This window comes from Podarcis filfolensis, assembly GCF_964270895.1.
Source record: "Podarcis filfolensis genome assembly, chromosome: 7".
Classification (NCBI taxonomy): domain Eukaryota; kingdom Metazoa; phylum Chordata; class Lepidosauria; order Squamata; family Lacertidae; genus Podarcis; species Podarcis filfolensis.
This window is the reverse complement of record NC_139603.1, coordinates 207,034-220,517: the sequence shown is the minus strand read 5'-3', so window position 1 is coordinate 220,517 and position 13,484 is coordinate 207,034. Positions and strand designations below refer to the sequence as shown.

The window sequence follows — 13,484 nt, the reverse complement described above, 5'->3', positions numbered from 1 at the left end:
CACCACAGGCTTAGCTTCAAAAAGTCATTGAGTGAAAAGTAGCTGCAGGTGAGCCAGGCTTTCTCTGTTGAGACTTCTGTAGGTTTCACCAGGCAGAGGAAGCTGGAGAAGAATGCAGAGCTGCTGTTGACTTTCTCTGTCTGTTGTTGTTCTATGCCTGCCTTGTCTCTTCTTTAGCGGAGCAGGCACAATTTGCTTTTAGGGAACTTGCCTGCTCTCTCTGCAGGTGTTGCAGGAGCCTACATGTGCCTCATCTCACTGAGGATGGGAAGATCCAAGGGCATGGTACTTCTCCATATTCAGTTTCCATTCAAAGGAGGGATCACTGGAACCTTACAATATTGTATCATACTTGACCTTATGTATAAATGTTAGCAAAACTGGAGGTAGACAGCTTTAGCGCTCAAACAAAGCAAGTTCCTGTGTCCCACATTAAATATCCAGCAAGCCATCTCTGCATCTCCAGATACTGTTTGTATTTACAGGAACCGCCCGTCCCCCTCCGCCTCAACCCACCTCAGCACGTTCTGTGTCTTTTCTCAGTCTCTCTTGCTCCCCAATTCAGAACTTCAACTTGGGTTATTTGCTGTGTACATGTTACCAGCTTGTTGTGCGGCTAAGTTATTCTTTTTCTCAATTCAGACCAAATCTGGTTTGGGGAAAAATCTGTCAAAAGGTAGTATTCCATATTGCAGGATGCTAACGATGCTTGTACACAGTGGGAGTGCACTGCATGCAAGGCATTCCAAGATGCCTTGGAATGCATCACCCTTGGCTGCAGGGAGGTATCTTTCCTACCTCCTTCTCTGCGTCTTAAAACAATCTTTTAAGAGTTATCTGTCACTGAGGGACATAATCTGAATCTTCCAGACTCTGGCCAGCTATTGCCTTCAGGTGAATAGGAAAACCCACAAGAATATTCTCAACAGTCAGAGCCTGGCCTATGTGTGGCGAGGAGCACAAAGCAGCCCAGAGCCTGGTGGCAGCAGAACAAGGCCTTTTGTCCGCATTTTTAAGTGGAGAAGGCTCCAAAGAGTCCAGTTGTTCTGGAGGAGAAAGCAATATATATTTACAGTTCCAAGCACTGACAAATCAGGGGACAGTTTTGGGAGCAGGACAAGGGACTACAGTCCCTTCAGTTATTCTTTTTTCCATTTTTTATTTTAAAAGAATCCTCCAGTTTCTGGAGTGAGAGTGAGGAGTGGAATTTGCCACCAGCTTCTCAGAGCCTAGAGGCCATGTTCAGTGTGAGGGAACAGGGAGTTGGGCCAGATTTTGCTTTTTCATGTCAAACAACAACACAACAACAGCAATGGTGGTGTGGTAATTATAGAATTATGAGTACGGTACTTTGGGGAATTACTGATGTACTGTAAATATCTAGCCTCTTTTCTTCACTTTGAACTTGCTTGAGCACACAACATGAAGAGGGAAAAGGAGTGCTCAACAGGTATGACACCCACTAAACAGATTTTGTTTCTTATCAATGACCAATGAAGTCAAACAGGCCAGTTGTTCTCTCAGGCTTTTACGCTTTTGTGTCAATAATTGTATAACATTCATGTTATTTCCCCCAACCCCAATTTTCTTGCAGCCATTTGCTAATGTGACTGGTTCTGTGGATGACCACAAAGTTTGCCGATGTTCCGTGTTCTTACCAGACACCACATTCCCTGTGCAGAGGATGGAGAGCCTTGAGATCTTAGCCCAACAGCTCTCAAATAAATTTGAGAGTGAGCTTTCAAAAGTAAGTTACTTTAAAAAATAAATAAAAGTATACACCTCTGTAGTCAGCACATATAGTTTCTGGTTTTTTAAAAGTTGAGAGAGAGGGAAGGAGAAATCAGCTCCCATTTGTTTCACAGGGTCTGTGCAGAATAACTTCTCAGTAGATAGTGCACAGTGACGTTACACAACCTTCTATATTTTTCTGGTCTAATTGCCAACTGCAGGCTTTAATCTGTTTGATTAAGCACCTAAGACTTTGGCTCCTGCAGTTTAATCAGATAATCTTAATCAGTTAGCCTGTGAATTAAGGGACCACTTGATCATTGCTGTTATAATTCTGGTGTGTTATTGGCAGTGTTGCTATTATCATTTTATTTCTTATGCCACACCCTTGCATAAGAGCTCTGGGTGACTGATAGGTCACCCTGTTCCAAGGACAGGTGCAGCTAGCAAACCAGTCAAAGCTGAGCCTAGCCACTCAGGCCACATGAGCACCTACAGCTTGGAAGCACCCCCAGACTACAAACCTGTTCTTTTAGGGGGAGTGGCACCCCATGTGGAACATGACATTCACCTATTTCTTGGAACTGGAACCATTTATCACCAGAGTCTCTGTCTTATCAGAATTCAACCTCAGTTTACTGGCCATCATCCAACCCATCCCAGTGTTCAGGCATCATTCCAGCACTTGCACAGCCCTTTCTGATTTGGATAGTATGAAGAGAAAGAGTTGACTTTCATCAGCATGCTGATGGTAACATGCTTCAAATATCCAGATGAGGTCATCCAATGGATTAAAATAGATGTTGACTAGCATGGGAGACAAAACAGAACTTGCCATGGGGTTGAACAGAAGTCAGAAACACAAAGGAAAAGATTAAAAATGGCCTTTCCTTCAAAGAACGAGAGTTAGCTTTGTCACATTGCATTGTAACCTATACTTCCTTTAACTTTCAAAAAGGCACATGTCCTGAGGTTCTGTGCAGGCGTAATTAATAAAACCAGAGGTTAAAAAGCAGGTTGTCACATTGCATTGTAACCTATACTTCCTTTAACTTTCAAAAAGGCACATGTCCTGAGGTTCTGTGCAGGCGTAATTAATAAAACCAGAGGTTAAAAAGCAGCCAGTTAATCAAGTGAAATGTTTTCCTTGGTTGAGAGCCCCACATTAAGCATATTGCTTAACATACTGGGGTTGGGGGGTGTCTGTGGATACAGAATCTACTGGTTAGCCTCGCTTTTACTGTAACGGCAAGGGAAGCTCCTGTTATTATTGTGGCAGGTAGTTATGGGGGAAAGCAAGGTGGATCTTCTCACACAAAAGAAGGGTGATAATAGCCTGATACTCCTCCTTTCTGTCTGAAAATATTGCAAGACCTGAAGGTGGGGGATTCAACAGCTCCCTCTGCCTTGTGAAGCTGCACAACAGTGGGTTGTTTTCATGTGGTCATGAGGCTGTCTAATTAAAGCAAAGCTGCTTAGCCTTTTGCTGTTTTGTGGTTTGCTATAGGAATTCTGCTGCCTTTCCCTTGCAACATTCATTAAAATCCCCACAAATAAGCCCCAACATCTGTAATTTCGAGGAAGTGGGGGTGGGTGAGGTTTGGGGGTGGAAATACCTCATGCAGCCAAGAACCAGCATTTGACATTGGCTGCTTGATGAAAAATATGCAGGGTTTCAATTAGGTGTCCAGGAGAAATTATTTGACTGCTCCAGGAACCAGACGTCGTAACAAATGAAGTGTCCTTGAATTAATCAGGAGGAAAGACAGAACACTAAATTATAAATTCTGGCCATAAATATTAATAAACTTTCTAACAGTATAATCAGGAAGAGATAAGAAGTTTAAGCATAAAAAAAAACTACAACAGGGAGGTGGTGGAGACAGAGACAGTTCTCTGGGAACATTTGTTTTTTGCTTAAACAATTTTCTTTAAAGTAATAAGAATTATGACACACCTGCCCAGGGTGAGGCTTACATATGTTCACCTCTGTCCTCTTGTTGACGAATGTCCCTGTCTGCAGAGAAGAGAGGATCCTGGCCCAGGAAGGAGTTGTGTTGGCTGAATGGGAACCATGAAGAGCCAGGGCAAGGAAATACCAACTGATAGTGGACGATCTGGCCCTAGATGCCAAGAATCTCCATAAATTTGTCTAATCCATGTAGGTGCCATCACTGCCTCTTGTGTGAGTGAATCCCACAGTATATATATGCAGCATAGCACCAACTATTAGGGGCAGCCCCCTCAATATTTTTTTCTCCATATTGAGAGGGAGAAGGAGGCCGAGCACCAAGCCGCCTCCTGCTCCTCCTCCTGCCAACAGGGACATCACTGATTGACAGAAGCTACCTCGGCTTCTGATGTCAATCCATGATCTCCTGTTTCGATTGCTGCCAAGCCTCCACCAAGGCCTGCTAAGGCTGCTGATACCCTTCAGGAAGCCAGGCTGCACTTCCGGAAGTGCACTTCTTCTTTTTTCCTTTTTTTTTTTTTTTGAGTTTTGAATGCTTTGTTGTATTACATACTAAGTAACATAAATAGTCATTGGAAATCAAAAATAGAAGGAAATAAACAAGTACTCAATCCATGATTAATACACATTGTAAAAAAAGAAAAAAGAAAAGAAAAACGATTGGTGGTTAAATTCACCATGACCCATTGTGTTACCCTTATTACATTTTTAACTACACACTGAACTTTATCTCCTCTATGTTGTTCCATTTCATTTGTAAGATTCTTCTATTACCCACAAAAAGTCAATATATAGAGTTTATTTAAAAGAACATTATAGAAACATAAATCTGCTGGCAGGTCTGGATTGACTTTCTCTGGAAGTGCACTTTGAGGCACAATCTACTTGAAGTACATCACTGGCTGCTACAAGGATACTCTCCCCTCAGGGGCTGTCCTCGCCCCCCTTATGCACCGGAGCCCAGCAGAAAAGAAGCGTGGCATCGGTGCCAGCACACCTTCTCTTAGCCACCTTAGGTATGGGGGGGCAGTGCAAGAGACCAAGTGGCTGTGGCCGTGGCATTGTGGTTTGGGTATGGGGGTACGAGATGTGAAGAGGCATCAGTGGTGTTGGGCGGGCGAGAGGGCAAGAAATGTTGGACCAACGTTGAAGCATATGCTGACTTAATGTCATGATGTCACACGCGCAACATCTGCCCCCTCAATCTCACCCGCAAATTGGCACCTCTGATAATGCCACATGTGAAGAAGTCCTTTCCTTTCTCTGTCCTGAATCTTCTGAGATGGTATGTGTGATGTTGTTGGGGCCAGTAATGGTGTTGTCCGGGTGTATGTGGCAGCAAAGTTGGCATCTGGGTTTATTGCAGGCTCTGGTGCCAGTGTCCGTGTTACGTCTGGTTGTAGTATTATTGTGGGACTATTTAATTGCTCATCGTCTAACATTGTATATGCCATCAAATGCCAACAGTGTCCTTCAGCTCTCTATATTGGACAAACAGGCCAAACCTTACGCCAAAGAATAAACAGACATAAATCGGACATCAAGAATCACAAGACAGAGAAACCAGTAGGAGAACACTTCAATCTCCCAGGACATTCTATACAAGATCTCAAAGTAGCTGTATTACTACAAAGGAATTTCAGAAATAGACTGGAAAGAGAAGCTGCTGAATTGCAACTCATTACCAAACTTAAAACCATGGAGAGACCTGGTCTGAACAAAGACATTGGATTCTTATCTCATTATACATGACAAAGCCATTTTTCACCTTCTCACCCCTTGCTTTTTCCTGTAAGACCTATTGCAGTCGTTAAGAGTCGTCAACAGGCTCATCACAGCTATCTGCCAATCACCCATTCCCACCACCCTTCTGAGTAATACCCCTCCCCACCTTCTCACTATATAGAAGGATCTGGCAACTTCTGTTTCAGTGTATCTGAAGAAGTGTGCATGCACACGAAAGCTCATACCAAGAACTAACTTAGTTGGTCTTTAAGGTGCTACTGGAAGGAAAAAAAATTTTTTGTTTTGTTTATAGACCTCTGTCATTTCTCTCCTTACTCCTTAAACCTTATCTCTAAGTTAAAGAGCCCCAAATGTTGTATCCTTTCCTCCTAAGGGAGGTGCTCCATCCCCTTGATAATTTTGATTGCCAGTTTCTGAACTTTTCCAACTCTACAATATCCTTTTTTCAGGTGAGGTGACCAGAACTGTCCAGGTACAGTAATGTCATAGATTTGTATAATGGCCTTATGATACTGGTAGATTTATTTTAAGTTCCTTTCCTAATGATCACTTGCATGGAATTTGCATCTTTCACAGCTGCCATACACTGGGTTGAAAGCTGTCCACTATGACCTATGCGGCCTAGGACCCTCGTACCTACAGGACCGCCTCTCCTGGTATGCCCCGCAGAGGACCTTAAGGTCCACAAATAACAACACTTTGGAGGTCCCAAGCCGCAAGGTGGTTAGATTGGTCTCAGCTAGGACCAGGGCCTTTTCAGTACTGGCCCCACTCTGTCACAAGAGACTAGGGTCCTGCGGGACTTGACATCTTTCTGCAGGGCCTGCAAGACAGAGCTGTTCCACCTGGCCTTTGGTTTGGACTCAGTCTGACCCTTATGTTTCCCTCCCCTTATGGTTTTGATTTATGGGCTACTATTAAAATGAGGCTGCATTTTAAATGGTATTTTAACCCGTATTTTAATAAACTGGGTTCCCCCCATTATGTTTTATTGTAATTTTATTGGTGTTAGCCGCCCTCTGGCCGGGGAGGGCGGGGTATAATAAAAATTTATTAGTTGTAGTAGTAAGTTAGTGAGACAGGACTGACCCTTGCCGAAGCCAGTTTGTTCATCTTCAGCAGGACTTTCATCTGTATTCTTGGTAATTCTATCTTTAACAATGCTTTTCACCAGTTTTAATCTAACCCTGTAGTTCCCTGAAGCCTGTAGTTCCCTGGATCCAGTCTGGATCCTTTTTAAAAAACGGTATTACCCTGGCCACTAACTAGTCTTCAGGTACAGAGGCTGATCTTAGAGACAAGTTAAATATTTTTGTGAGAAGCTCAGCAATTTTTCTCTCTCCCTCTCTCTCTCTACATACAATACATAAAGGTAAAGGGACCCCTGACCATTAGGTCCAGTCATGGCCACCTCTGGGGTTGCGGCGCTCATCTCGCTTTACTGGCTGAGGGAGCTGGCGTACAACTTCCGGATCATGTGGTCAGCATGACTAAGCCGCTTCTGGCGAACCAGAGCAGTGCACGGAAACGCCGTTTACCTTCCCGCCAGAGCAGTACCTATTTATCTACTTGCACTTTTTTGACGTGCTAGGTTGGCAGGAGCAGGGACCGAGCAACGGGAGCTCACCCGGTCGCTGGGATTCAAACCGCCAGCCTTCTGATCAGCAAGTCCTAGGCTCTGTGGTTTAACACACAGCGCCACCCGCATCCCTTACATACAATACATACATACATACATTTCAGTTTTTTAAAAATATTTTGACAGCAATTTCAAGTTTGAGTCATTTAAGATCTCTTGGGTGGATAACATCCAGACTTCCAGATTTTTTTAGTTCTTTTTTCTCAATAAGATCTAGAACTTTGTCTCTTGTAACCACTATTTGTTCCTCAGACTGAAAGTTTATTCAGGCACAGAGATCTGTGCTATAGGCTTTTCTATGAAGATAGATGCAAGTGATTCATTCAGCTTCTCTGCCATCTCCTTCTCTTGTTTAGCACACCTTTGATTTCCTTGTCACCCAAAGGTCCACCTCTCTAACTGTGGGATGGGATTTAATAGGCAGGAGAGGATATATTAATTGCAATTTATTCCTCCAGGGCCCATGTATGAGAGTTGAACATACATTTTAAAATATGGGCCTGAATAAAGTTTAAAATCCCATCCTGAACAGAAAAATTGGAAGTATAGGAATTAGGCTGTGAAGGCTTTCTCACCTGACTTCACAAAGAATCAGACAACAGACTGAGAATCGCATAATCATAGAATTGTAGAGGGTCATCTATTCCAGCAGTGACAGATTTCTTGCAGAAGTTAAGAAGGGATGGTCAAGGACTAAAATCAGCCATTTGGTTCATTCTTAATGGGGCCCCACTTGTAGGACTACAAAAATAATTTAACAACCTACATGAATAATTTTGATAGGAACTTTTTAAAAATCATTTTAATCATTTGTGCTTACTAGCGAATTATCTTGAGCTATTCAGCAAAATAAGTGATTACAGGAAAAGTCGTCTTCCCAGTTGAAAGCTGTTTAAGGATAGTTTTAAACAATGAAATTTCTGAAACCAAACAGTGTTGTTCTCCTGTGGAGCACTATGTGATTAAAGTTATGGTAGCTGGAAAAAGAAACCCCCCAGCCCTGCCCCAAACCTTTGCGGCTCCGCAGTCCAGCTGGACAATTCAGCCTAGCAGGGCAACAAACCCTCAAGCTAGATGTAGAGCAACACATCCTCTGACATAATCTTGGCAGATAACAGATCGGGTCAGACATGAAAACAAAGCTTTTCTACAGGGGTGTTAAAGATACTCACTTATTTATGAGAATTGTTTATACAGGAAAAATAAAGAGCTTTGTGAGGCTTCTGTTTCATAGTTGAGGTCATTTGGTAAAGACATAAAATAAATGCAACCTCATTTGTTATTGTTCTATATAAAAACATTATTCAAGTCATAACCTTTCTTATTATTTCCAGCAGCAAATGATTGATGGATCTTGTAAATGCATAACTGTTCTTGAAAATGGCTAGGTGCCCCAGGCACTACACTTCCAAGCATCTGTTTGAGACGTGCTTATATTGCACCGGTATGTCCTCTTGTAATCTCACACTGGAATCACAATGCTGAGGATTCTTTTACGCAGACAATCATCCTGACATGAAAACCTATTAAATATCACAATCTGAAGGGTTAACTAGAGGGTGACATGATCCGAAAAGAACCTGTATGGCTTTGGATTGTTCACCACATGTACTCAGCTAACAGAACTGGACAAATGATACATTTGGTGATAAGCTAAATCTAATTATAAGGTCATGATTGTGAAACATTGTTCATTTTTACTTTTTACTTTTTACTATGATGTTCCCATACACCCTGAGTTCACATTCTTCCAGGTTTCGTGAAAATTCAACCAGCCCCACTCCCTAATTGCTGTTCTGTGAAGGCCTATTTAGTTCTACATGCTTTGCAGGAATCTCAGCAACCAACTTGAACTGGGTGGTTCAAACTTCTTCCCTTCCCTGTGATAGGTGATGCCATGATAGTTAACTGGTGTGAAATAAAAGGAAGGCTGTAATGCAGATCATGTGTCCTATACATCCATTTCGTCTGTAGTTATAGACAGGGACTCTTGGGGTTCTCTGCCTTGTCCCAGGGGCATCTGGTTCCAAGAATGGGACTTTACCTAGTTAATTTCCATGGATACTCAGTACTCAGGCTTCCAAAACATCTTTAGATATAGAAAGTAGCGTGTGTATGCAGTGTTGGCCCCTGCAATTGGTAAGGTAGGTAATCTATGTAAATGTATTTCTGCCTAAAAGCTCTTGTGATCGATTGCACTTGATTGATGAATTCACCAGATTTTTTTTTTAAAGTATGGATAAGGATCATCTATGTCATTCTGTCACAGTTGGAGGCACTTTTCTGTTGAACTCAATAAAAATTAAAACCCACTGAGAAAAATGTAGCTGAACAGTGATTACACTTTCCCTATCCTGCAGACATTCTTCTTTATCTATGTCATTTATCTGTAATCTTTGTCTTTATTTTTAAACCAGAATCCACAGCAATGTTATATAAGCTTCTGTGCTCAGTGGTACCCAAGTAATCATATTTTGGTCTTGGCGAAATTACAGAGGTGCAGTGGGGCAAAACTTATCTTTTTAAAAGGTATCTTAAATACATTTTCTAAAATGGAATACATTCCTGTGTATATGTATAGATTACCAAGTACACCAAAGAAATTGCAATGTATGAAAAAAAGATTGTAAACCTAACCATCAAGATTGAGCGCATGGAGAAGATGAGCATTTCTTACACTGAACTGGACTTCCAACTGATGAAACTGGAAATCAGTGAAATGGAGAGGCTAGTCACACAGCTGAAAAGTACGCTAACGGGAAGCAATGTGATTGTTGAGCAGCTGTATGGAGAGGTATGGTAAAAGCTTTGTTAAGATCCACAGTTTCTCCTGATCAAATCTCCAGTAGCTTTAATATGATTCTCCTGAAATTATGCACATATAACCAAAGGTAGAAATTATTCCCTCCCTTCCTAGCCAGTTTACACAAGGATTGGAAAATATGGCTGGTCCATGAATAAGAGAAAAGTGTCAAGGATGAAACAGTGGGGCTGGAATAAGGGTCAAGAGTAAGGGGGAGAAGGAACCAGGCCCTAAGGAGGAAATGGGAGCTATGTGGTCCAGAATAATTACCATGGACCAATCAAAGCTCCACAAGTAGCCTGCTCTGTAAAAAAATTAGTAACGATTCCCACACTGAGCACTGAAAAGAATTCATAAATTTGCATCCAATCGCTCACTCATTTTGTTCAAGGCATTTCACAGTAAAAGAACAAAACCATGCACACAAAACAAAACAGGAAGTTAAAGCAAATCAGTAACCTTATCCTAAGCTATTTGCAAAAGCCAAAAGATTTCTATGTGACACTGAGCACCTGTCATACATCTATCTACATTAATGGTGATGGCATAAAATTTATTGTTAGAAATGCACAATTTCTAATTACAGTGGTACCTCAGGTTACATACGCTTCAGGCTGCAGACTCCGCAAACCCAGAAATAGTACCTCGGGTTAAGAACTTTGCTTCAGGATGAGAACAGAAATTGCACAGCAGCAGCCCGGCAGCAGCGGGAGGCCCCATTAGCTAAAGTGGTACCTCAGGTTAAGAACAGTTTCAGGTTAAGAACGGACCTCCGGAATGAATTAAGTACTTAACCCAAGGTACCACTGTACTTACTGCACTCTTGGTAACATCGTTTATTAAAATATCAGCAAAAATCAGTTTGCAAAACAAACTTGAGCATAACCAAAAGTCACTACTACCATTTTATGTGCCTAGATTAAGAATTTGAGTCTTATGGTGAATGAACTGGAATCGCTGGATAAGCATAACATCCTTGCAGTCCGCCGAGAAATTCTGGCTCTAAAGAATAAATTGCAAGAATGTGAAGCAAATACAAACCAGAGCACCACCAGCCACTACATCCCTCCTGGTAAGTATTTGTTTTGTTAGATGATGGAACGTATGTTGCAGAAGTATATTTTCATATTTTCCATTCTTGGAGGGCAGGGTAAATAATTAGATCTGAGGCTTCTTTCCTGAAAACTTTTCATTTTGTTACATATATTGTGAATGAATTATCTTTAGTATTCATTTGCCCAGCCCTCAGCATGTCACACTGTGGCCATTTTCATCCTTCCTTGCAGTGAATGAGAAAAAGAGCAGAGAGGAGGAGGACCAGACAATTAATGGAGAAATTCTTCATTTTGCAATGAAACAGGGATTAAAATGCTTCTGAAAGTAAATAAGTAAATAATATCCTAACCAACCAGAAGTAAGCCCTTTTGAACTCTAAAAGGAAGGGGGAGGCCTCAATTTCAGCAGCACCTTGGAAGGTTTGGGACTTCAAAACACCTGGCACTGGATGGCATGGTGACATCATGTGATTGACAGTGGGTGGCCTTTCCCACCTGTCAAATTTGGCCTGCAACACCAATCCTGATAATGATTAGGTTGTGTGTGACTGCAACTCTAAAAAACACCAAAAGCTCCCGACCCCTTAGATTGTTCCAGGTTGTGTGTGACTGCAACTCTAAAAGACACTGAGACATGACTTGGTACCTAAATGAAGCCACATGGTAAAATGCACAGAAAAATGCTGGAATAAAACGCTTCCTCACTGGTCAAAAGTACAAAGAACGGTCAAAATTTTGACTTCAGTTTATTAAGCAGATTGCTTGCAAGGTTCCTGAATGAGTCTCCCACCCTACCCAACCCGTTGAGCTTTAGCTCAATGACTCTTACCACATTCCAGAATGGCTCCTAATTTTGGAGGCGGGGGACCTTTGTCAGAGGTAGCAAGATTTAGTGATAACTCACTGATGCCAGAATTTAATACATTCAAGTTATCTACATAACATAATGGAGGATCTTGTTGATCTTTCTGCAGTGACTCTCTTCTGAAACTGCCTTTGTGATCTCCTGCTCATCACAATCTTGGGAAATATATTTCCTGCACTATCAGTATGCTTGCAGTATGCTAATGAAATGGGCCATAAGGGAAATCAGTCTCAGATAATCACCATGGCAAAGTGTAGAAGACACTTCAATGACCACAGATTAACAGGGACCCCTGACCCATCAGGTAGTGTAGTGGCTTCTGTTATGCTCTTGGATGGCTCCCTTCATCTCAGTTGGGCTTATTCAGAAAATCTTCTGGTGAACAGCACACCATTCTGCTGAACTATCTCTGCTGCCATTTTCACAGGACCCAGGATTTGCCCTCTGAGTAGGCGGCTGCTGCCCATTCCCTCGTGATGGGACAGTCTCTGGTACTTTACATGCTTGTGGGGACCTGTGACCCTCCAGTGTTGTTGGGCTGCAGCCACCATTGTCCTAACGTGCGTGTTCAGTGGCTAGAGAGGATGGGATTTGTAGTCTAATAATATCTAGAGGCCCACAGGAAACAGTCTCTGGATTATAAGGTACAAAGTGGGTCAGGAAAAAAGTTGCGTGTTTTGTATGAAGGGCAATTCATCTCAGAAAGATCTTATTATTTTTGTTCACCACATGCTTCTGTTTCCTTGCTAGAAGGAAATCTTTTGCAAAAGCCAAAAGATTTCTATGTGACACTGAGCACCTGTCATACATCTATCTACATTAATGGTGATGGCATAAAATTTATTGTTAGAAATGCACAATTTCTAATTACAGTGGTACCTCGGGTTACATACGCTTCAGGAAGACAAAGTTTCATTGTTCAAAACACCTTCTTGAACTTACTTGCCTTTCAGGCAGCAGCTGCATTTTCTCTCTGAAGGATGAGGAACCCTTTTGTCTGTCAGGTCAAGTGGGGCTGGGGAGAGAGAGATTTAAAACATGCACACATATACAAAAGATCTGAAACAACACCTCTGAAGCCCAGAAAGGGCATTACTCTCCTTCAAGAAACAGCTAAAAAACTTGAATTTTGAGTCACAGAGTTGTGTGTGCAGGGGGAGAGGCTCTATGCTTTTTGCACTAGTCATTTTCCGACACACAAAAATCTCTCCCACTAGCTGTATTTTCATCCTTTTTGGGGGGGTTGCTGGATGAGCTTTCACAATAAATATACATCTGTATGGGGGAAAGCAGTCAGAGTAAGTCTGAACAAAAGAAACTAGTCTGCCACTAATTTGTTTAAAATTACTGCCCTCCACAGCAAGGCTACTTTTCCATATTATTTTAAAACAAGGCTGTTGGGGGTTTATTGTTACCTACATTTGCATGTAATCTCTAATTTGCCCCTGACTTGACTGCAACACCCAGTTAGCTGGGGGGCAGGAGGACCCTGTAATTTCCCTTACTTTCTAAGTGGGTGGGGGCTTTGTGGGTTTACAGCTTCCTTGCACTCATCGAAGCAGGTGAGAGCAGATAGTTAAGTACATTCTCCCAGCAAACTTAGCTCCATGTGTATATCTGCCAGCCCATTTGGCTTCCATTTGCTTTGGGTTCATCTTATATTTATAATGTTT

General features: G+C 42.0%; 2 protein-coding genes across 3 annotated transcripts in view; both read left to right on the top strand.

The window, feature by feature from the left end:
• LOC310767424 (uncharacterized protein) overlaps positions 1-13,484 on the top strand; it is a 270,699-nt gene that overhangs the window by 215,972 nt on the left and 41,243 nt on the right. The window lies entirely within an intron of this gene.
• OLFM4 (olfactomedin 4) overlaps positions 1-13,484 on the top strand; it is a 37,371-nt gene that overhangs the window by 17,078 nt on the left and 6,809 nt on the right. For both annotated transcript variants that reach the window (XM_083624331.1, XM_083624332.1), the window contains exons 3-5: positions 1,595-1,747; positions 9,670-9,882; positions 10,810-10,963. In XM_083624331.1, the coding sequence (XP_083480457.1) occupies positions 1,595-1,747; positions 9,670-9,882; positions 10,810-10,963 (520 nt within the window). The remainder of the gene's footprint in view (positions 1-1,594; positions 1,748-9,669; positions 9,883-10,809; positions 10,964-13,484) is intronic.